We start from the raw sequence: 21,952 nt of genomic DNA on the forward strand, positions 1-21,952 counted from the left end.
AAGACCAGGGAACAATATAAGCTGTATAGAATTATCATTATAATAGTTATTATTACTATTATTCTTGATTTATAGGAAATATAGAAATGTAGATTTCCAAAAAAAATGTAGAATAAGTTCAAAATATTCAACTTAGTACTTAGAGTAAGATAAAGTGTTACTCCTTAGGGGAAAGAGCGTCACCTTGGCTGAATCTTTCCAATGGTATCAATTTTAGGTACTCTTTTTCATTCTATCAATAAATGACATTTGTTTTTATTATCAATTCCATTTCTCTCTTGGTGTACTATAAAAGCTGACTAAGTGTCATGTTTTTACACATCTTGGTGAAGTAGAACATATTTCATATTTTTCAAGGTCTTTTAGTAAAGTCAATTAAGACTTTAATGTAAAATCTGGTCCTGAAAACTGATCATTATTATCATCCTCCTTCACACAAGGATAAAGCTTAATCTTCTATTAATAGAAAAATAGAATAACAAGTATACTCTTTGTTATGGTAAACCTTACCTATTTATTTTATTTACTGGAATTTACCAGTTTATCACAAAAAATGTAATCTACACAGTGATAAAATCATCACTATTATCTAAATTAGCATCTGTATATATGCTGAATGACAGAAAACATTCAACATGGACAAAATATATGCCTTTTAAAGTCATTTTTCACACATAATAACATTTTATTATATTATTATCATCATTAGTATTATATTCTAGGTGAGAAAGTATAATTTCTTATTGTATGGCCTGGTATTATGCATAAAGCCATATAATTATTTTTAATTTTATTTTGGTGGGAATACCACACTTGTTGGTGCTCAGTTATTCCTCTGTGCTCAGGGATTTCTGTGTTCAGATATCACTAAGATACTGAGGGGAACATATGTGGTGCCAGGGACCAAATTGGGGTAAAGTATTGTGCAAGGCAAGTGCCTTATCCCCATACTATATCTCTAGTTCAAAACTGTACTTTTATATCCCACTTACTATAATGGAGGCCAAAGTCTCTAAAAAGGTTAGGACACAGAGGATCTGAGTATGCCATAGAGAATCAGTAAAATTGGGGGATTGTCACGGTGGATTAGGTATGATTTATTGAATTGACCTCAGTATTAACCTCACAGTTTAAATCATGTTCTAGAGTAAATGTTATTGACCTTGTTTCTTTGCTACCACAGATAGAAAGTTTCTTAACATTTTTTCAGCCTTTAGTAGATCACACATATAAAAGTATTATCAAAAGTATCAAAGTGCATTTTTAGTAACATTCACCAAGACAATGCACGTTGTTTTAAGAATCTCAACATTCTTATCAGTATACTTTCAAGGAACTACAAGAAAACTTTGTTTTTAAATGGCATGGCAAATTTAGTTTTGAAAAGCTCTATTTGACAATTTTTCATTTTGAAAATCAAGATTTTTTCTGATATTAATTGTGTAGACATTTTAAAAGTCTTTAAATATATGTACTAAATTTATAAAAGTCAAGAGTGCAATGCAGAGAGATACATAAGGCATGCAGGCTTTAAAAAAACAATAAAATATATTGCTAAAAGAGAAGTCAAGGATTCATATTCAAGGATATATTTCTTTTAAAAAGAAAGGTATGAAATAGTCTTTTTAACTACCTTCATTGTTGTATCTCTCTGCATAATCAATCTAATTTTGTCTATTGGGGTCCTATCTCAACGTAAGAAAAATCTTATAATATACTTTGACTTTAGGAAAAGACCTTTTTTTTCTCGGCTACCATCCTCAATCGTCTAGCAACGTCAGTTTGAGTTCTATTTTGAGGAGAAAAATAAATAAATCCTGAATATTGTTCTGAGGAAAAGTTAAAAATCTATTCATAATTTTTCCTGCCTCTTAAATAACTTTATTTTAGAAGTAAAAATTCTCTCATGGAAAAATCAGAATAAGGAAAAGATTTTCCCTGGACTATATGTCCATCAAAATATAATTTTATAAATATATTCAAATCTGAATATGACAAACACTTATTTAAACAAAACACCCAAAGATACTAAAGAGATGGTACAGCGGGTAGGGTACTTGCCTTGCATGTAACTGTCCAAGTTCAATCCCCGGCATCTTATTTGGTACCTGAGCACAGCCAGGAATAATTTCCAAATGCAGATCCCAGAGTAACTCTTATCCATTGCCAATTGTAGCCCCCAAACAAACAAATATATTTTTAAAATTAAAATAAATTGCAACAAAAGAATGGTATAAAATCAGATCCATATTATGGAATGCAAATTAAAATATATAATTTTCTACCTATGAAACCAACACAAAACAATATGACCTAAGATGGGAAGGAAGAGATTTAAAATAATAAATATTATGAAAGTAAGCATCTTGAAAAGAGAGTTTTCAGGCTTGCTTTGCTCCCTCTAGCCTATGTTCTTCTCTCTTTGTTTGCTCTGTTCCATTTTTGAGACGCTTGTGTTTTCTCTTTCCTCACATATTTCTAAGTAAATTTTGTTCATTAAAATTATAATGCTAGGGCCTGGAGTGATAGCACAGCGGGTAGGACGTTTGTCTTGCACACGGCTGACCCAGGTTCAATCCCAGCATCCCGTATTGTTCCCCGAGCACCGCCAGGAGTAATTCCTGAGTGAATGAGCCAAGAGTAACCCCTGTGCTTTGCTGGGTGTGATTCCCCCCCCCAAAAAAAAACAAAAAACTATAATGCTAAAAAGTAAAAATAAAAAATATATAAAGCTATAATGCTTTTAAAATAACAGATTAAAGGAGAATTTGGCTTCCATTAATAGGGACACTAAAAATATCAAGGCGTTATAATGGTTGGTTGCATAATGAGACTACCGTTGAATATCAGAAGAGAAGAGACAGAGTTGAATTTCTATTTTTTTTCTATTTTTTTTTGCTTTTTGGGTCACACCTGGCATTGCACAGGGGTTACTCCTGGCTCATGCACTCAGAAACTACTTCTGGCAGTGCTTTGGGGACCATATGGAATGCTGGGAATCAATCTTGGGCGGCCACATGCAAGGCAAACGCCCTGCCCGCCATGCTATTGCTCCAGCCCCCAGAGTTGAATTTCTTGCTCATGCTAGAGAACATGCCGCCTGGGTCTAGTGTCCTCCATCAAAGCCCACTAGTTATCATATCCCATATCTTCAGATAGCATAACATTCAAGAATTCATGAACTTTAAATATATATATTATATATTTATATATAACATACAAATATCTGAGATTTTATGTTATATATATTATTCCCCATTTTCCAGTAGCTAGGTAGTCACACCCACAAACTGCCACCCCCCTGCCCCACCAAGAACTGTGTAATCCCATCAATGACAAACATCCAGAGACTATAAAACTAAGCTCCCAGAAGAGAGCAACAAAGAGTCTTTGCCCGACGACTGGTTGTTTTCAGATGTTGGCCACATAACATCAGATAGCCTAGTTCTCCCTCTTAGAGTACCTGGCAAGCTACCAAGTGTTTCCTGTCCACATGGGAGAGAGCCTGGCACGCTCCCTGTGGCATATTCATATGCCAAATACAGTAACAAAGATGGGTCTCATTCCCCTGACCCTGAAGAGCCTCTAAGGCACCATTGGGAAGGATGAGCAAAGAGAGGCTGCTAAAATCTCAGGGCTAGGATGAATGGAGATGTTACTCAGCCTGCTCAAGCAAATTGATGATCAATGGGATGACAGTGATACAGTGATATAAGTAGGTGAGTATCATATAGAAGTATGAATACTCAGATAAGAATGATTTGTTCACTGATTGGTACTTCGATTTTCTAATTATTTGACTTTCAGATGATTATCCATTGACTGACTTGTAAAAGCAGGTTTACCAAGGTTAAATGCTGCTGGTTAAATGCTGTTGATTGAGTAAATAAATTTGCAACAAATCCTGAATGCATGTCTTGTCACTGCTACAGTACATTGTCTTTTCCCAAGAAAGACTATGTTTTTTTTATAATTTCCAACTGTAAAATATGATTCCTTTCAATTACACATTTCATTTTGTTATGGTGGCATTGGATGATAAGGGAAGGGTACCAGGTGATCTGGAATATATTTAGTTCTTTAAAGCTGACTTGGAAAATAGGTGGACAGTAAAATAGAAAATGAGATGACTGTGGATCAGATATTGTATGATATAAATAAAAAGGGGCAGAGTTTTGAAGCTCATTGACCCCTAACTTGTGGCTGTATAGATAGCAGGAAAGTAGAAGTTCTCAACCAGGGACACATGGATAGTGGATTAAATAAATAATCTGGGCTCAACGGACTTGGGGCAGAGATCTGCTTCCCCCAAACTCCAGTGACCCAGGAGTCACATCCATAAGCCACCTCCTGCCAGCACCAGATAATCTCCTCATCGACCACCCTCCAGAACTTGTGGCTGCTTCTCCTGGAAGGGAGCATAAAATGAGGCCCCCATAACCTTGCCACCAAACTTCACACGAGTGATGCCCTTGTCTTAAAAATAAGACAAGGGGTGAGGGAACCACTATCCTAGACCATTGAGTGGTCCAATAACAAATGATAGAACATCAAGCCCCAGAAAAAGGACTCAAGTTATAAGATTCAGACTCAGAACTTAGATCCCGAAGTTATTCACTCTGTCAAACACTGCTAAGGACAGGACCAGATGCTTGTTCAGGAGAGACTAGTAAATATCAAAGGAATAAAACTAAAATGCATGCTGGACTGGGGCTAGCTAAGGGACAGGGTGAATGATGTCATGCATTAGGACAAAAAAGAGCGAGAGAGACCTGAACATTGGGGAAGCACCTAAAGTCTTCTACGTAAATATTCAAAAAACTATAAACTCATGAAGATCTGGAGTTTTTTATGCAAATATTTCATACAGTATTCAGGGATACATGCACTCAGAAATAAAAACATTTTCCTACTGACATATTGTGGCACCCAATATTAGTGGTAGTGTGTAACAGAGGCTTGCACAGAAGACCAGAAAAAGTCAGTCTTGATAATTATACCTTTTGATTCATGTTGTGTGATGAATCATGGACCTCAACAAAGAAATGTCCAGTGCCTATGATTGTAACACTATTTTCATAGATTATTTTTGCAGACATGAATGCATCAAGAATATCAAGATGAGTTCATCTTGTATTCTTTGGGTGGCACAAAGATCTGATTGCAAGTTTTGTTGTAAGAGACAGAGTAGAATGAGACCAGACTGAATATAACAGATTATTATATAAAGGCAATGCAAGTGAGGATTGTCTGCCTCAAGGGACACACAACTACAAAAGACCAGAAAAATGATCTCCTAGAGCCTCAAGAGGAAGTAAATATCTGTCAATATCTTTTTTTGAAAATAAATAAGTATTTTCTTCAATATTGTGAAAGAATAAATTCCTGCTGCTTCAAATCTGTTTCTGATAATTTGTCATGGAATTATAAGAAAATAATAGTTATCTTGGATAAACCTTCAAAATATTTATTTTACATGGGAAATGTAGTACAATGATATCCTTGCATATTTATAATGCTTTTTTATAATAATACGGCTGGAGCACAGTGGGTAGGGCATTTGCCTTGCACGTGGCTGACCCAGGTTCGATTCCTCTGTCCCTCTTGGAGAGCCCAGCAAGCTACTGAGAGTATCCAACCTGAACGGCAGAGCCTGGCAGGCTCCCCGTGGCATATTCAATATGCCAAAAACAGTAACAAGTCTCACAATGGAAACGTTACTGGTGCCCACTCAAGCAAATCAATGAACAATGGGCTGACAGTGACAGTGACAGTTTATAATAAAAATCAATCAAACATTATACCTCTAAGTAAAAAATTGCATATTTTTATTATGTAATTTGGATTATAATTTAAAGTAATATTGTTAATTGTTGAGAGTAAAACATAATGAAGCTAGTTAAAGCTGACACCTTTTGCTATCAAATTAAATCTTAAATTTTCTTTTGCTCTCTTTACTTAGTTTTTAGTTCTGCTTTTTCTAGGTCATCCAGTATACAATTCCTATTACTGAAATTGCTAGAGCAAAAAAAGCAATGACATGTATTAAATTGCATTAAGGAAGTTTTTTTTGAAAGAAAACTTAGAACTTTCTAATGTTTAGTACTTATAAATATCCCAAATTTGGTATAAAAATAACTGAGGTCCAAATGGCAATAAAATGTTTCAATTAATTTCAGTTTAGTTTGAAATATAATGATAATTTGTTATAATACTAGATACATGAAAAAGGGAATGAAATATAACATTCATCATATAGCTGCAGAGTGAGAAAACTTTATGAATGTACTGGTTGACAAATGACTGCCTAGTATCTCTATAAAACAACATAGATAGAATTGCATATCTATACAACCCCTACCTTTACGTACCAAGAAGCAATAATTTGCAGAACAGAGACATTCAGAGACTAACTTAAAGAATTGTCAAGAATAATTCTCTAGGTAATATTTTGGTACATTAACCTATGAGTGAAAACTGGAGAGAAAAAAGTTATTAGAAGGATGGAGAGACAGTAAAATGAATAAGGTCCTTGCCTTGCACACGACTTACCCAGATTTGATTCCTGGCATCCCATCCCAAATTCCTGAGCCTGCCAGGAGTAATCTCTGAGCATAGAACCAGCAAAAGCCCTAAATACTGGTACATTTTACTAAAAAAAAACAAAAACAAAAACAAAAAAACAAAATTACAAAACTGTATTAGGCACTTCTTGAAACAATCCAGATGTAGCAAAAACTACACATAATACCAACATTCATCTTTTTCTGTGTTAATGTTAGAATTTGTTATGTTATCACATATTTTAATATACTATTATATGGCAAAGTGTTAATATTTCAAAACATATTTAGAAAGTTTTATTTCTTAGGGGTCCTTTAATATGGATCAGACCATCTGGTTAAACTCAGGTTCTCAAAGTGGAAAGAGATATTCATGTGACGCTAATGAAAATTGGTCTAGAAGAAACGCTGTAATCTCTTGTATTCTGCACTTTTTAATGTAGACATACAAACTAACACTAAAAAAAACCCTTTGAACCATAAAAACAAAAACCTATACAGAATAAGGCAGAGAAACATTCTCATGTATATCTCATCTCCTCTTATACAACTGATTAATTTTGTATAATCTGGAAAGGGTAGTGTCACCCTATGGATGGGAAGGACTGTGATAGAGGATATAAGCACACTGGTGGCGAATGTGGTGTGGCAACATGGTACCTCTTAAAACTCATAAACATTTACAAAAATATCAAGAAAAAGTCACCATAATGCTCAGAGATATAAGAAATATTCTATTCCCTTAAAAATGACTTTTGTAAAATCTAATTTAGAGCAAACAACATTTCAGAAGCAACCTATTTATCATTAATTCTTATTATATTTTAAATGAAGAGTTAACATTTGGGATTTTTTTATTTAGAATATGGAAATGCAGTAAATGTTTATGCCTTTATATATATATAAATGCTAAGGAACCATTGCATAATAAATAAATAAGGTTAATAAATGATGATACATCTCATAATTGGGACTGCTTTGTTATAAATCTATAACCAATATGGCCACTTGTGCAAAAGTTTATGTCCTCTGTTGAATTTTGAAAGGGTTTCTCTCCCTGAATTGTAGAAAGTAAACTTAATGAAACCTGATTTATGGACGTGACCACAGAAAATATTCGGTGTTTAAAAAATAAGTCACCCAATGGAGTTTGTACATGACCTCAGGCTAGTGATAGTGTATTAAGAACCAGGAAACATATGAGAGCTAATGAAAAGAATAAGAATAGATGGAAGTAACAGAAATTAAGTTTGGGGAGTCAGGGAGATAATACAGCAGGTAGAGCATTTGCTTTACATGCAGTGAACCCAGGTTGATCTCAGGCACCCCATATGGTCCTTTGAGTACAACTAGGAGTGATTCATGACTTTAGAACCATGACTGACCCTTGAGCATCATTGGGTATAGCATTCCCCCAAAACATAAATAAATTGAAAGTTTCACCCTAAATTAATGAGCATGTATAAGAAAATAGAGGAGGCATCAGAAAAAGAATTCATAACTCTTATAGAAGAGAGAAACTTTTAATTAGGAGAGGGTTATTTGTGATATACAAAGACAAATAAGAAACTTACATTTGGCATCATCATGTAGTGAAAAATTCAACAGAGGCATTGATATATGAGAAATGTGTCTTCACTTTTAATAAATCTGAAACTCCTCCCATAACCTGGGTGGTTATCTACATAACACTTGGCCAAATGAAGCCTGCAAGATAGAAATATATCTCAGGAATATTCCAGTCTGAAATTCTGTCTTTAAAAAAAAATTACTTTCCTCCTAACACATTTTGGCAGAAGTTCAGATGTTGGATTTAAGACTCCATAAATAACCTCGTGACATTGATTACTGAACTCTAGCTATGAGGTTTTCTATTTTGATCAAAACCTACAGAGAGTTGATTTTCATGACCTATTTGTAGCCCCTGGACATACTCAGGAGTCATTTTAGTTCACTGTGTCAGTAATTATAAGGACTTATCTATTAGTGTCAATTCAGACCTACAGTTCTCAGATCTCATACTAAACAGAAATCTTTTCAAAGCTATTTTGAAGAAAAGATAGATTGTGAATTTCCCGAGTAACAAAGATAGGTATGATAATTTTTTGTTTCCTTTGCTTTTGGGGGGAGTAGGTTACACCTAGAAGTGCTCAAAGCTTACTCCTGGGTCTGTGCTCAGGAATTCTGGAGGGTTTGGGAACCAGACAGGGTGTCAAGATCAAAACTGGGTCAGAATTCAACTAGTCCTTAGTTTTTCTTTACTTACTATGCTGTCTCCAGCCCCCAAGTTACGACCATGTTACTTTTCTGGGTTCTACCCAGTGTTTTTATATGTAGATTAAAATAAACATTATAAAAATTCTTACAACTATAATGTTGTTCTAAAGATATCCCAATTTAAAAAATATGTGCACACAATTGAATTTATATAGTTCTCTAATTTCAAATGAAATGAATGTCCAATCGGACTCATTCCTAAAATGCTGGTTTCTGTGAATAATACCAGTTAAGTAGAGAGATAAGAATATATGGTTCTATTAGTTTAGTTTAGTCAGAGTTACACAAGAATCATTCCTGGTGGAGTTGGAGGGATCATATATGGTAGCAGAGATATTGTAGCAGAGATATTACACTTCACTGCTGTACTATTTTTTCAGCCTCCCGAATATACCATTTTTGAACTTTTAAAAAAAGATTTTTAAAAGTTCAGAGAGTTAAAGGGAGTGGAGGAAGCAATTTCCTATCACAGAATCAATATGATACATAGGTTTTAAAAGGACCTCCAAATTATTTTTTTTCTTAGGTACAGAATTTACATAATCCAATTCTATTGGGAGTGGGTGGGTTTAAGCTAATCAAGTAGGCAGGCACCTTAAACTTTAAAGATCTGAGATGGCAGAAGTAATAAACCGTGACCTTATGTGGAAGTAAATATAGTTGTAAAAAGCAGTGACCTTTAGAAATTGATAATGATATTGGGTTTAAAAATAGAAGGAAGTACACAGCATAGTTCACTAGAGACAGAGTGATTCAATTCTGTCAGTAATCAGTCAATTTGTAAGAGGTTCTAAGCCTCAGATGAGGCCGTAGTTCTATTCAATCCATTGATGACAACCTTTGGAGACATTGAAAAAAGGAGCTGTGCACATATTTGTATATTCACTAAAAATAAAATATGAGGGGGCCTCAAGGCGAGTCTCTCTCCCTGCCGCCTGAGTTCCATAGTCTCACGCCTCTTCTTCCACCCAGGGGAGGTCGATGGTGATGGGCAGGCGAAGGAAGGAACAAGGGCCAGGCTGGTTGGTGTCAGTTGCAGTCTATTCCAATCTCCTCTGATTCTCCTTCTGCTTCTTCCTCCCCCATGTTACTTAATTCTCCTTCGGATTACACATAGGTGGGGTCATACAGTCAACAGAGGTAAAGTCTTTCCCTCAGGGGAAGCTTCTTGTAGGACAGATTCTCATTCAGCAGGACGACCTACCCAAGAGTGGAATCCCATGGGTGTGTTTGTCCTCTCCTTATCCAACAAACATATAAATATTCATAATATTAATCATTTTGTGGGGCTGGAGAGATAGCACAGCGGGTAGGGCGTTTGCCTTGCACGCAGCCGACCCGGGTTCAAATCCCAGCATCCCATATGGTCCCCTGAGCACTGGCCAGGGGTAATTCCTGAGTGTAGAGCCAGGAGTAACCCCTGTGCATCGCCAGGTGTGACCCAAAAACCAAATATATATATATATATATATATATATATATATATATATATATATATATTAATCATTTTGTATGGACACCATAAGAGATACATTTAGCTTACAGAACTGCTCTCCTGGGGTCATCTCAATCTCAGGCTACAGTGCTCAGGCCAAATTAGTCTTTCTTATCCTTAGCACGGCCCTAATCTCAATCTCGTCGTTACTTTTGAATCATGACAGCATTTGTCCATGGCCATGCTCTCAACTTATAGTTGAGTATTGTGGTGCTTTGGTCTGGCCCATTTCAATGCCAGGGGAGCTCACAGCTTACCTTGGGTCTATTAACTCTTTCATTGGGACCCTGCTTTTAGGGTGCTAGGAACTCAGGCTAGCTGAGCGTTAAATCCAGAAAGCAGATGCCCCGGAGTGGATGCTTGGCAGAACTCCATGGCCTCCAAGCACTGCCAGTAGAGTCCCATTGGCACCCAGCATCAGTAGGAAGGCCCCATAAACAAAACAAAATATTATTTCTCAAGGTTCTCACTCTATTCTTGAGAGTCACCTGCATCCTTGCTCAGGATGCACCATTTTAAATTTCTTGTCCTTAATTTTATGGAATTCTTTCTTACTCCTGTCTCTTCTTCCTCTCTAAATCATCCACATTTTCCTTAACATTAGCATATTTCCTCAATAAAACTATTTTATTTGAATAAATTTTATAAGTGAAGTTTATTATTAATTATAAAAAAGAAACCCCAAAATAGAAAAAAAAATGAGTTTTTGTTTTCTTGAGTTTTTTACCAGGAGCAAATTCACAATCTTGTCTTGTTGGCCTGTTATCACATCCAAGTGAGCTAGCCAGCAGTAAAATAAATACCAACTTTACTCTCTCATAAGGATATTTAGTTGTACCTACAGAAGATTAGGAGGCAAACAATGAATACATGCTTCAAATGAATCTAATTTATATCAATAGTATACTTTTTAAATTAACGACTTATAAAGGGAATAATTTTTTGAGTTTTTATGTATCTTTAGTTTTGAGATGATGACTATAATTATTTTAATATTTTGCTTGGGTCATGTCCAGCAGTATTCAGAGACTTCTCATACCTATGTCCTTTGCTGGTGCCCCTGATAGGATGCAAGGGAACATGTGATACAAGAAACAGATTTTCTAATTACAACATGCAAAATGTAAGTTCCAGCTAATAGCTATCTATTCATCTCCCAGTTTCTATTTTTTAAAATTAACCATATTCATATATCACTTGTATTACTTGTCATCCCGTTGTTCGTCAAATTGTTTGAGCAGGTGCCAGTGATGTCTCCATTCATCCCTGTCATGTGCTAGTGTAGCCCAATGGCATCTGCTCGCTCCAGGAACACGAAGAGCATCAAACGGTTCATTCAGGGTCTTGACAAAGAAGTCTGACTACCTCATAGGTGGGCGGCCATGTGGTCTTTTGACATCCCGTGGAATCCAGTCAGTAACAGCTCTAGTCCAGGGGGTCATCTCTGAATCGCATTACATGCCTGGGCCCATCTGATTTTCGACACCTTGGCAAATGAGACAGCGTCCCTGATTCTTGATCAGTTGTTGAAGGAGATCGGAACTCGGGATTACTTCTCTCACTTGGGTGAAAAGTGATACTCCAAGCATAGGCCTTTCAATTCCTCTTTTGTAAATTCACAAAGTAATCCTGATTTGGAGAAGCGGGGACGGCAGGGGCAGCTGCTTAAGCTGTGTGTGTTCAGTGGCCCTGAGCTGCCTCCCTGCTTCGCCACCTCACCAGGGCTCCTCAATAGAGACACAGAGATATGGGGAGATGGGGAGGCTGGGGACCACAGTCTGATGGTGAAAATGGCCCGTTTAGTGCAGAGTTGCTAGCATACTTATAGGACATCTGAAGGGGGGTTGAGGTAAGGGCAGGTGTGATTGGTCATTTACATAGATAAACATTTGGCACAGGAAATTCTTTTAGGGATATCAACTCAAGGAGACCCTCTGTCTCCCAGGGACATCTACATGGCTTTTATGTTTTCTTCTAATTATATAAGGTATCAATACTTGCAGTTGTTTAGGTAAACTTAGATAAACACAGTAAGAGACAAAAGATCCCAACACTTAGTTCTCTGGGCTGAGAGCAAGCAAGGCTTTTAACACTTAGTTGTCTGGGCTCTGAGAGCAAGCAAGGCTTTTACCGTAAGTACCAGACTAAGTCCTCAGGCCAGTTCAGCTAGTCCTTCCCCATGGGGTCCTGTCTCTTAGGTTGTAACAGTTTGCATCAAGATCATGCATTTATGCTTTCTAGAATGTCCCATTTTGATTCCAGGTAGTTTTGCCACTTGACCCGGGTCCATCCCAGTCCCACGGCGGGACCTCCTTTTTGGGTGTTAGGAACTACAGAAACTGAAGCTTCAGTCAAGTAGTTAAGACCAAGTAATTATGCCCAGGAGTAGATATATTTCAGGTCAATCAACTCCGAAATATTAGTAGCATAGCATTAATGGTCTTTCTGTGTTTAACCAAAGAATATTGCTCTATAGTAAAATGTTAAAAAGGCCATAGGGGAAATAGAAAAGCAGGTACAAACATACAACACTTGAAATACAAAGCAGTACAAATACAAGTTCAGAATTACCAGAAAGTTTTGGCTTACAAGTAATCAAGACTGACTTTGGGAAGTCAGTGACAATGAGAGGTAAAATACAAGGGAATGGTTAAAGATAAATTTTAACTAAGTTAGGGATGCTAGCAAGGGCATGTTAAACTTCTCAGGGAGGAACAAAGGAGGCAATTCACTGATGAAGCCTAAAGCACTTAGGGTTAATAACCAACAAAAAGGAAAGGTTGAAGATAGACTTTAACCTAATTAGGGATATTAGCAAGGGTCTGGTGAGCTTCTCTTGGAGGAGGAAAGGGCAATTCACCAGTGAAGCCTAAAATACTGAGGGTTGATATCCAACATCTTTGGGATATCCAAATAGCTGCTTTAGTAGGACCCACATCTCTGAGGCATATTAACAGTAACATATCCATATATACCTAATATATATGCATTATGAATGCAATGAGTGCTGCAGAAATTTTTGTCAAACTTTTATGTCAAAATCTCGATGTAAAAAGTCTGTTGCTATAATTACATATATAATATAATGTCAAACATAAAAGAAAATATAATTGCCTCAGTAAAGGTCCAGTCTTATTCCTATATGAGAAAACTGAATCAGGTCACTGAATCAGAATGAATGAATTTATGGAACAGTCTTTGGGATCAACAAATATAAACAATAAAGTAAGCATACAATTTGTAATTGCTATTTTCTCTTGAAATATTACAGACCTGTATGACACAGCAATTAAAAAATTTCCAACATAACAGTATGCATTTAATTTATACTAGACTTCAGACCACAGCAGTTACTTTATTACTGCTACATAGAATTTAAAGAAGTTTTCTCCAAAAATACACAAATTGGTATAATGAAAATAGCTTGAAGTAAATGAGATTCATTATTTACTCCTTTTCCCAACCATATTTATTTTTTTAATTTAATTTTATTTCATTCTTTAATTAGTGAATAACCATGAGGGTACAGATACAGATTCACACATTTTAGAACTTGATTTTCCCTCATACAATGTTCACAAACACATCCCTCCACCAGTGCCCATTATCCACCACCAATAAACCCATTATCCCTCCCCTCCTCAATCTCATCTCATCTCCCTCCCCCCCACTCCACCCTGCCTCTGTGGCAGGGTATTCCCTTTTGATCTCTCTCTCTCTCCAATTGGGTGTTGTGGTTTGCAATAGGAGTATTGAGTGGCCATTGTGTTCAGTCTCTAGTCTACTTTCAGCACGCATCTCCCTTCCCGGGCGGGATCTCCAACCACATTTTACTTGGTGTTCCCTTCTCTATCTGAGCTGCCTTTTCCCCCAGCAAGTGAGACCAGCTTCCAAGCCATGGAGCCAACCTACTGGTATTTATTTCTACTATTTTTGGATATTAGTCTCCTATTCTGTTATTTTATATTCCACAGATGAGTGCAATCTTTCGATGTCTGTCTCTCTCTTTCTGACTCATTTCACTTAGCATGATACTTTCCATGTTGATCCACTTATATGCAAAGTTCATGACTTCACTTTTTCTAACAGCTGCATAGTATTCCATTGTATAGATGTACCAAAGTTTCTTTAACCAGTCATCTATTCTCGGACACTCGGGCTTTTTACAGATTCTGGCTATTGTAAACAGTACTGCAATGAACATATAAGTGCAGATGTCATTTCGACTATACTTTTTTGCTTCTTCGGGGTATATTCCCAGTAGTGGTATCACTGGGTCAAATGGGAGCTCAATTTCTAATTTTTTGAGAAGCATCCATATTGTTTTCCAGAAGGGCTGAACCAGTCGGCATTCCCACCAGCAGTGTAGAAGGGTCCCTTTCTCCCCACATCCTCTCCAACAGCGGTTGCTTTTGTTCTTTTGGATGTGTCCCAGTCTCTGTGGTGTGAGATGGTATCTCATGGTTGCTTTGATCTGCATTTCCCTGATGATTAGTGATGTAGAGCACTTTTTCATGTGTCTTTTGGGCATTCGTATCTCTTCCTTGGGAAAGTTTTTTTTCATTTCTTCTCCCCATTTTCTGATGGGGTTGGATGTTTTCTTCTTGTAGAGTTCAACCAGTGCCTTATATACCCTTGATATCAACCCCTTATCAGATGGGTATTGGGTGAATATCCTTTCCCATTCTGTAGACTGTCTTTGTATTCTGGTCATTGCATCCTTTGAGGTGCATAAGCTTCTTAGTTTAATGCAGTCCCATTTGTTTATCTCTGTTTCCTCTTGGTTGGTCAGTCGCGTGTCATCTTTGAAGAAACTGTTAGCTTCAATATTGTGAAGGGTTTTGCCGACCTTGTCTTCAATGTGTCTTACGGTTGTGGCCTGATGTTGAGGTCTTTAATCCATTTTGAACTGACTTTTGTGCATGGTGTCAGGTTGAAATCTAAGCCCATTCTTTTGCATGTGGTTGTCCAGTTGTGCCAGCACCATTTGATAAAGAGGCTTTCCTTGCTCCATTTCACATTTCTTGCTCCCTTATCAAAGATTAGATGATCATATATTTGGGGTTGTGTGTAGGGATATTCCACCCTGTTCCATTGGTCTGAGGCTCTGCCTTTGTTCCAGTACCATGCTGTTTTGATTATTACTGCTTTGTAGTAAAGTTTGAGCTTGGGGAGGGTGATGCCTCCCATCGTCTTTTTCCCAAGAATTGTTTTAGCAATATGTGGGCGTTTGTTGTTCCATAATAATTTCAGGATTTCTTGATACATTTCTTTGAAGAATGTCATGAGTATCCTTATAGGGATTGCGTTGAATCTGTACAATGCTTTTGGGAGTATTGCCATTTTGACAATGTTGATTCTCCCTAATCATGAGCAGGGGATATATTTCCTCATGTCCTCTTTTATTTCATGGAGTAGCATCTTGTAGTTTTCTTTATAGAGGTCTTTTACTTCCTTAGTTAAGCTGATTCCATGGTACTTGATTTTCTGGGGCATGATTGTGAATGGGATTGCTTTTTTCATGTTCCTTACCTCTGTCGCATTGTTTGCATATAGGAAGGCCATGGATTTTTGGGTATTGATTTTATAGCCTGCAACTTTACTGTACAAGTCTATTGTTTCTAAGAGTTTCTTAGTAGAAGATTTAGGCTTCCCTAGATATAGTATCATATCATCTGCAAATAGTGAGACTTTGATTTCTTCCTTTCCTATCTGGATGCCATTGATATCTTTTTCTTGTCTAACAGCTATCACAAGTACTTCCAGGACTATGTTGCACAGAAGTGGTTAGAGTGGGCATCCTTGTCTTGTCCCTGATCTTAGAAGAAAGGCCCTTAGTTTTTTTCCATTGAGGATAATGCTTGCCATAGGCTTGTGGTAGATGGCTTCGACTACCTTAAGGAAAGTTCCTCCAAACCCATTTTGGTGAGGGTTTTCATCATGAACGGATTCTGGATCTTACCAAATGCTTTCTCTGCATCTATTTATATGATCGTATGTTTTTTATCTTTACTTTTGTTTATATAATGTATTATGTTAATTGATTTCCGAATGTTACACCATCCTTGCATCCCCGGGATATATCGCACTTGGGCATGGTGTATGATCTTTTTGATGAGTTGTTGGATCCTATTTGCTAATATTTTGTTGAGGATCTTCACATCGGTGTTCATCAGGGATATTGGTCTATAATTTTCTTTCTTAGTGGTGTCTTTGTTTGCTTCTGGTATTAGGGAGATATGTGCTTCATAGAAACTATTTGGGAGAGTTCCTGTTTTTCAATTTCCTGGAAAAGCTTGAGGATAATTGGCAACAAATCTTCTTTAAATGTTTGGAAGAATTCACCAGTGAATCCATCTGGACCTAGGCTTTTGTTTTGGGGGAGAATTTTGATTACAGTTTCAATTTCCTTGATATTAATGGGTTTATTCAGGAATTCCAAGTCTTCTTGGTTCAGTCTTGGGAGATTGTAGGTGTCAAGTGATTCTTCCATTTCTTTTAGGTTCTCTTGTTTCATGGCATATAGACTTTCAAAGTAGTCTCTGATAATCTTTTGAATTTCATTGGTTTCTGTTATGATGTCCCCCTTTTCATTCCTAATTTGGTTTAATAGGGTTCTCTGTCTCTCTTTCATTGTGAGTCTTGCTAGCGGTTTGTCAGTCTTGTTAATTTTCTCAAAGAACCAGCTCTTGGTTTCATTGAGCTTTCGGATTGTTTTCTGGGTTTCCATGTCATTAATTTCTGCTCTAATTTTTATTATTTCCTTCCTTCGGTCTGGTTTGGGTTCCTTTTTCTGGTCCTTTTCTAAGGCCTTGAGCTGTGAAGTCAAACTACCTGTGTAGGTCCTTTCTTCCTTCCTAAAGAATGCTTGCAGAGCTATAAATTTTCCCCTTACCACAGCTTTAGCTGCGTCCCATAGGTTTGGGTAGCTCGTGTCTTCATTTTCATTTGTTTTGAGGTATCTCTTGATTTCTTCCTTGATTTCCTTCCTGACCCACTCACTGTTCAACACTGAGCTGTTTAATTTCCAGGTGTTTGCTTTGATTCTCTGCGTATGCATGTGGTTAGCTTCTATCTTTATCGCATCATGGTCTGAGTAGGTAGTTGATACAATTTCTATTTTTCCGATTCTATTGAGGTATGTTGTGTGGCCCAGTACATGGTCTATTTTGGAAAATTTCCCGTGTGCACTGGAAAAGAATGTGTATTCTTTCTTTTTGGGGTGTAAAGCCCTGTATAGGTCTATTAGGCCTGTCTCTTCAATTTTTTCCTTCAGTGTCAGTATTTCCTTGGTGAGTTTTATTCTTGTCGATCTATCAAGAGGTGATAAGGTGGTGTTGAAGTCTCTGACTACTATTGTGTTGCTAGCAATGTCCTCCTTAAAGTCTGTTAGGACTTGTTTTAAGTATTTAGCTGGTCACTCATTAGGTGCGTATACGTTTAATAGTGTGATTTCTTCCTGTTGTACATATCCTTTGATAAATAGGAAGTGACCTTCGCTGTCCCTTCTAATCTTTTTCAACCTGAAGTCTATGTTGTCCGATACTAGTAAAGCCACCCCAGCTTTCTTGAGGGAGTTGTTTGCTTGTAGGATTGTTTTCCATCCTTTGACTTTGAGTCTGTGTTTGCTCTGACTGTTCAGGTGTGTTTCTTGTAGGCAGCAGAATATTGGGTTTTGTTTCTGAATCCATTTTGCCACTCTGTATCTTTTAGTTGGTGCATTTAGGTCATTGACATTGAGAGAGATTATTGTCATGGGGTTTTGTGTCATCTTTCTGTGGGGTTTGTTGTTCTTGTAGGGTTTTTTCTTGTCTTACAAATGCCCCCTTAGTTCTTCTTTTAAGCTTGGTTTTGAGTCTATGAAGTTCCTTAGTTGTTGTTTATCCATGAAATTGTGTATGTTTCCTTCGAGTTTGAGTGAGAGCTTAGCTGGATAAAGTATTCGTAGTGAAGCATTCATTTCATTGAGTTTTTTCACTATATCCCACCATTGTCTTCTGGCTTGGAGAGTTTCCTCTGATAAGTCTGCTGTGAATCTAAGGGATGCTCCTTTGTATGTGATTTCTTTTTTTGACCTTGCTGCTTGCAGTATTGTGTCCCTATCTATGGCATCCATCATTCTGACTATGATATGTCTTGGAGTCTTTTTATTAGGGTCCCTTCTAGCTGGCACCTTTCTGGCTCCTAGGATCTGAACATCTGCCTTATCCAGCTCTTGGAACTTTTCAGCAATGATTTCTTTAACTGTGGCTTTCTCATTAGGGTTGCCTCCCTGTCCTTCTGGAACTCTAATGATTCTTATGTCATTCCTCTTGGCATCATCCCCTAGGTCTCTGATTCGCCCTAGAGCTATTTTAAGATCTTTTCCAATTGTTCGTTGTGGTCTGTGAGATTTCTGTTGCTCATTTCAAGCTCACTAATTCTCTCTTCAGCTGTAGTCATTCTACTGTTGAGGGCTCCAGCTGTGTTTTTTATTTCGTCTACAGTGTCTTTTATTCATGACATTTCTGAATGTAGCTTTCCTATTTCTGCTCTCATTTCTTCCCGTAATTTTATCACTGACTGCTCCACAGTTTCTTTAAGTTCGATGAACATTCTCAGAATTTCTTCTCTGAATTCTTTATCAGAGAGCTCACATTTGTGGGATAATCCTGCAGAGGTTTCTGGACTCTTTTCTTCGTCCTCTCCTTGTTGTGGGGATTTGCACTGTTTCTTCATGCTGTCACGGTTGTACGGAGGTGGGACCTTCCAGTTCACTAAAGCTAATCTCTCTTTTCCTGAGTATTCGATATTCTGGTGCAATTGGAGTGGGCTAGCGGTTAACTTAGTCTTTTGTGTTTGAGGTATCTGGGGAGATCTCCAAAAAGTTAGTTAATGGGGATTAGACATCTGTCAGTCAAGTATACTAGTAAAGGGGAAAAAAACTGCAGCCGCATAAGCGGCCACCTCGCCCGGCGACCACGCCCACTGCAGCGGGACCACGCCCACCACCAAAGAGGCCGTGCCCCTTTTGGCCACTGACCACTGGCTGGAGATTGGTGGGGGGCGGGGGGGGGGGCGTAGGAGCACAGTGCGCAGGCACCCATGGCTGGGAAGTCAGGGAGAGAAAGAGGCAGCGCACCTGGATGAGGAAGCAGGAGACGCACGCTGAGCTGCGGCGGAGGGCGGAGTCCCTTTCCGCTGGCCACTGGCTGGAGATTGGTCCAGAGACCAGACCGCATGCATAGTGCGAGGACACTGACGGCTGGGAAGCTCAGGGAGAGAAAAAAAAATAAAAACTCCCCACCATATTTAGACAACGATTTCATCTTGGATACGGTAATACTTACCCTGACTTTATTTCCCCAAATTTGTCTTAGTCCTAGTTGTATTATGAATGCCCGTACATATGAGCAAACAGGTTTTTTCTATGTGCATAAGTTATGCTGATATATTAATTAATCATTGATAATAATAACTGACGAAGTTACTCATCCCATGAATGTTCATTTAATGACTATTTACTGACTGCAGTCTAAAGAGATCACTTTATATGTTCTTGAAGATCACATAATATATATTTCTTCCCAATTACAAAAATATAATATAAATGAGACAAGGTAGTGGGATGACATACGGAAGCATGATAATATGTTTTTATGCATTCATTCATTTTCATGAAAAAAGAGACCCTCTACATATAGCTTCAATTTGTTAAATTGATGGCCAATTCCAAGTTGTGTTAAATTGCAGGAACTGAAGATTCAGAGGTGAGATCAGAAATGACAGTAATAGCTAGTATTCAAAATAGCACATAAGCCATAAAAATAGACATAATAGATGCCACTGTGAGATCATATATATTAATAAAAAATTATAATTATGAGTCTAAATCACGGAGTGTCCGAAAATGCTCTTAATTGGACTCTTACCAAAGACAGGACAATAAGATGGAAGCTATGAAAAAAATACCATAAGAATAGAAGATATATTCTAGAATAAGTTGAATTCTAAAGACTTTTAAAGAAAAGGTGGTGTATGGGGCCAGATATATAATACAGTGTGTAGGACATTAACCTTGCAAGCATTCAATCTGGGTTTGATCCCCAGCACACCATACGACGATCCCTGAGCCCCCATTAAAAGTGAATTCTGATATATTCAGCAGCTGCTGCCTCATCTCTGATCCTGATATCTAGGATTCTTCCCTAAACTACCTGTCACCATGGCTCACAGATTTCCAGCCCTCACCCCAGAACAGAAGAAGGAGCTCTCAGATATTGCCCAGCACATTGTTGCCAATGGGAAGGGGATTCTGGCTGCAGATGAGTCTGTAGGCACCATGAGAAACCACCTGCAGAGGATCAAGGTGGAGAATACAGAAGAGAACCGCCGGCAGTTCCGAGAAATCCTCTTCACATCGGAAAATTCCATGAACCAGAGCATCGGAGGTGTGATCCTCTTCCACGAGACTCTCTACCAGAAGGACAGCCAGGGAAAACTTTTCAGAAACATCCTCAAGGAAAAGGGGATTGTGGTGGGAATCAAGTTAGACCAAGGAGCTGCTCCCCTTGCAGGAACCAACAAAGAAACCACCATTCAAGGGCTCGATGGCCTTTCTGAGTGCTGTGCTCAGTATAAGAAAGATGGTGCTGACTTTGGCAAGTGGCGTGCTGTGCTAAGGATTGCTGACCAGTGTCCATCCAGCCTTGCTGTTCAGGAGAATGCCAACACCCTGGCCCGCTATGCCAGCATCTGCCAGCAGAATGGGCTGGTGCCTATTGTTGAACCAGAGGTGATTCCCGATGGAGACCACGATTTAGAAGACTGCCTTTATGTGACAGAGAAAGTCCTGGCTACTGTCTACAAGGCTCTCAGTGACCATCATGTTTACCTGGAGGGCACCCTGCTGAAGCCTAACATGGTAACTGCCGGACATGCCTGCACCAAGAAGTATACTCCAGAGCAAGTAGCGATGGCCACTGTCACGGCTCTCCACCGGACTGTCCCTGCTGCTGTTCCTGGCATCTGCTTTTTGTCTGGCAGCATGAGCGAAGAGGATGCTACACTCAATCTCAATGCCATCAACTTGTGCCCTCTACCAAGGCCTTGGAAACTGAGTTTCTCTTACGGACGGGCTCTGCAGGCCAGTGCATTGGCTGCCTGGGGTGGCAAGGCTGCAAACAAGAAGGCAACCCAGGAGGCTTTTATGAAGCGAGCTGTGGCAAATTCCCAGGCAGCCAAAGGACAGTATGTTCACTCAGGCTCTTCTGGTGGTGCTTCCACCCAGTCCCTCTTCATAACATCCTATACCTACTAGAAGGATGGCCTACCTGACTCGGGCTCTTCTGAGTGACTTAGAAGGAGGCCTTAAAAGGAACCAGCTTTCAACTGACGTTGGAAATTAGACAAAATTATATCAGAACCACTGAGAAGCCAATAAAACTCAAATTCTTAGTCAAAGGTGGAAAAAATCAGTTATTGAAGAAAAGTCTAACTATCAAGGATCCGGCAAACTTCGCCTGATGGTTTCCTTGGAACACTTCCAGTTCCCTACACCTCAAACTGTCAGGCTCCAACATCCCCACACGTACACCAATAAAAAAATAAAAACAAGCTTTTAAATGAAATCATTTTT

The 21,952-nt window shown here is 38.2% G+C and overlaps 1 protein-coding gene across 1 annotated transcript; it reads left to right on the forward strand.

Moving 5' to 3' along the window:
* The first annotated feature begins 20,503 nt into the window (after window positions 1–20,503).
* On the forward strand, window positions 20,504–21,638 carry LOC101554558 (fructose-bisphosphate aldolase B-like). The gene has a single exon (XM_055136434.1). The coding sequence runs from the start codon at window positions 20,540–20,542 to the stop codon at window positions 21,632–21,634; it is 1,095 nt and encodes a 364-aa protein (XP_054992409.1). The 5' UTR covers window positions 20,504–20,539; the 3' UTR covers window positions 21,635–21,638.
* Window positions 21,639–21,952: the final 314 nt, after the last annotated feature.

This window comes from Sorex araneus, chromosome 4, assembly GCF_027595985.1.
Source record: "Sorex araneus isolate mSorAra2 chromosome 4, mSorAra2.pri, whole genome shotgun sequence".
NCBI classification, from domain to species: Eukaryota; Metazoa; Chordata; class Mammalia; order Eulipotyphla; family Soricidae; genus Sorex; species Sorex araneus.

What these genes read in the sequence shown, in the direction of transcription:
- LOC101554558 (XM_055136434.1), top strand. Translation starts at nt 20,540, where the DNA reads ATGGCTCACAGATTTCCAGCCCTCACCCCAGAACAGAAGAAGGAGCTC.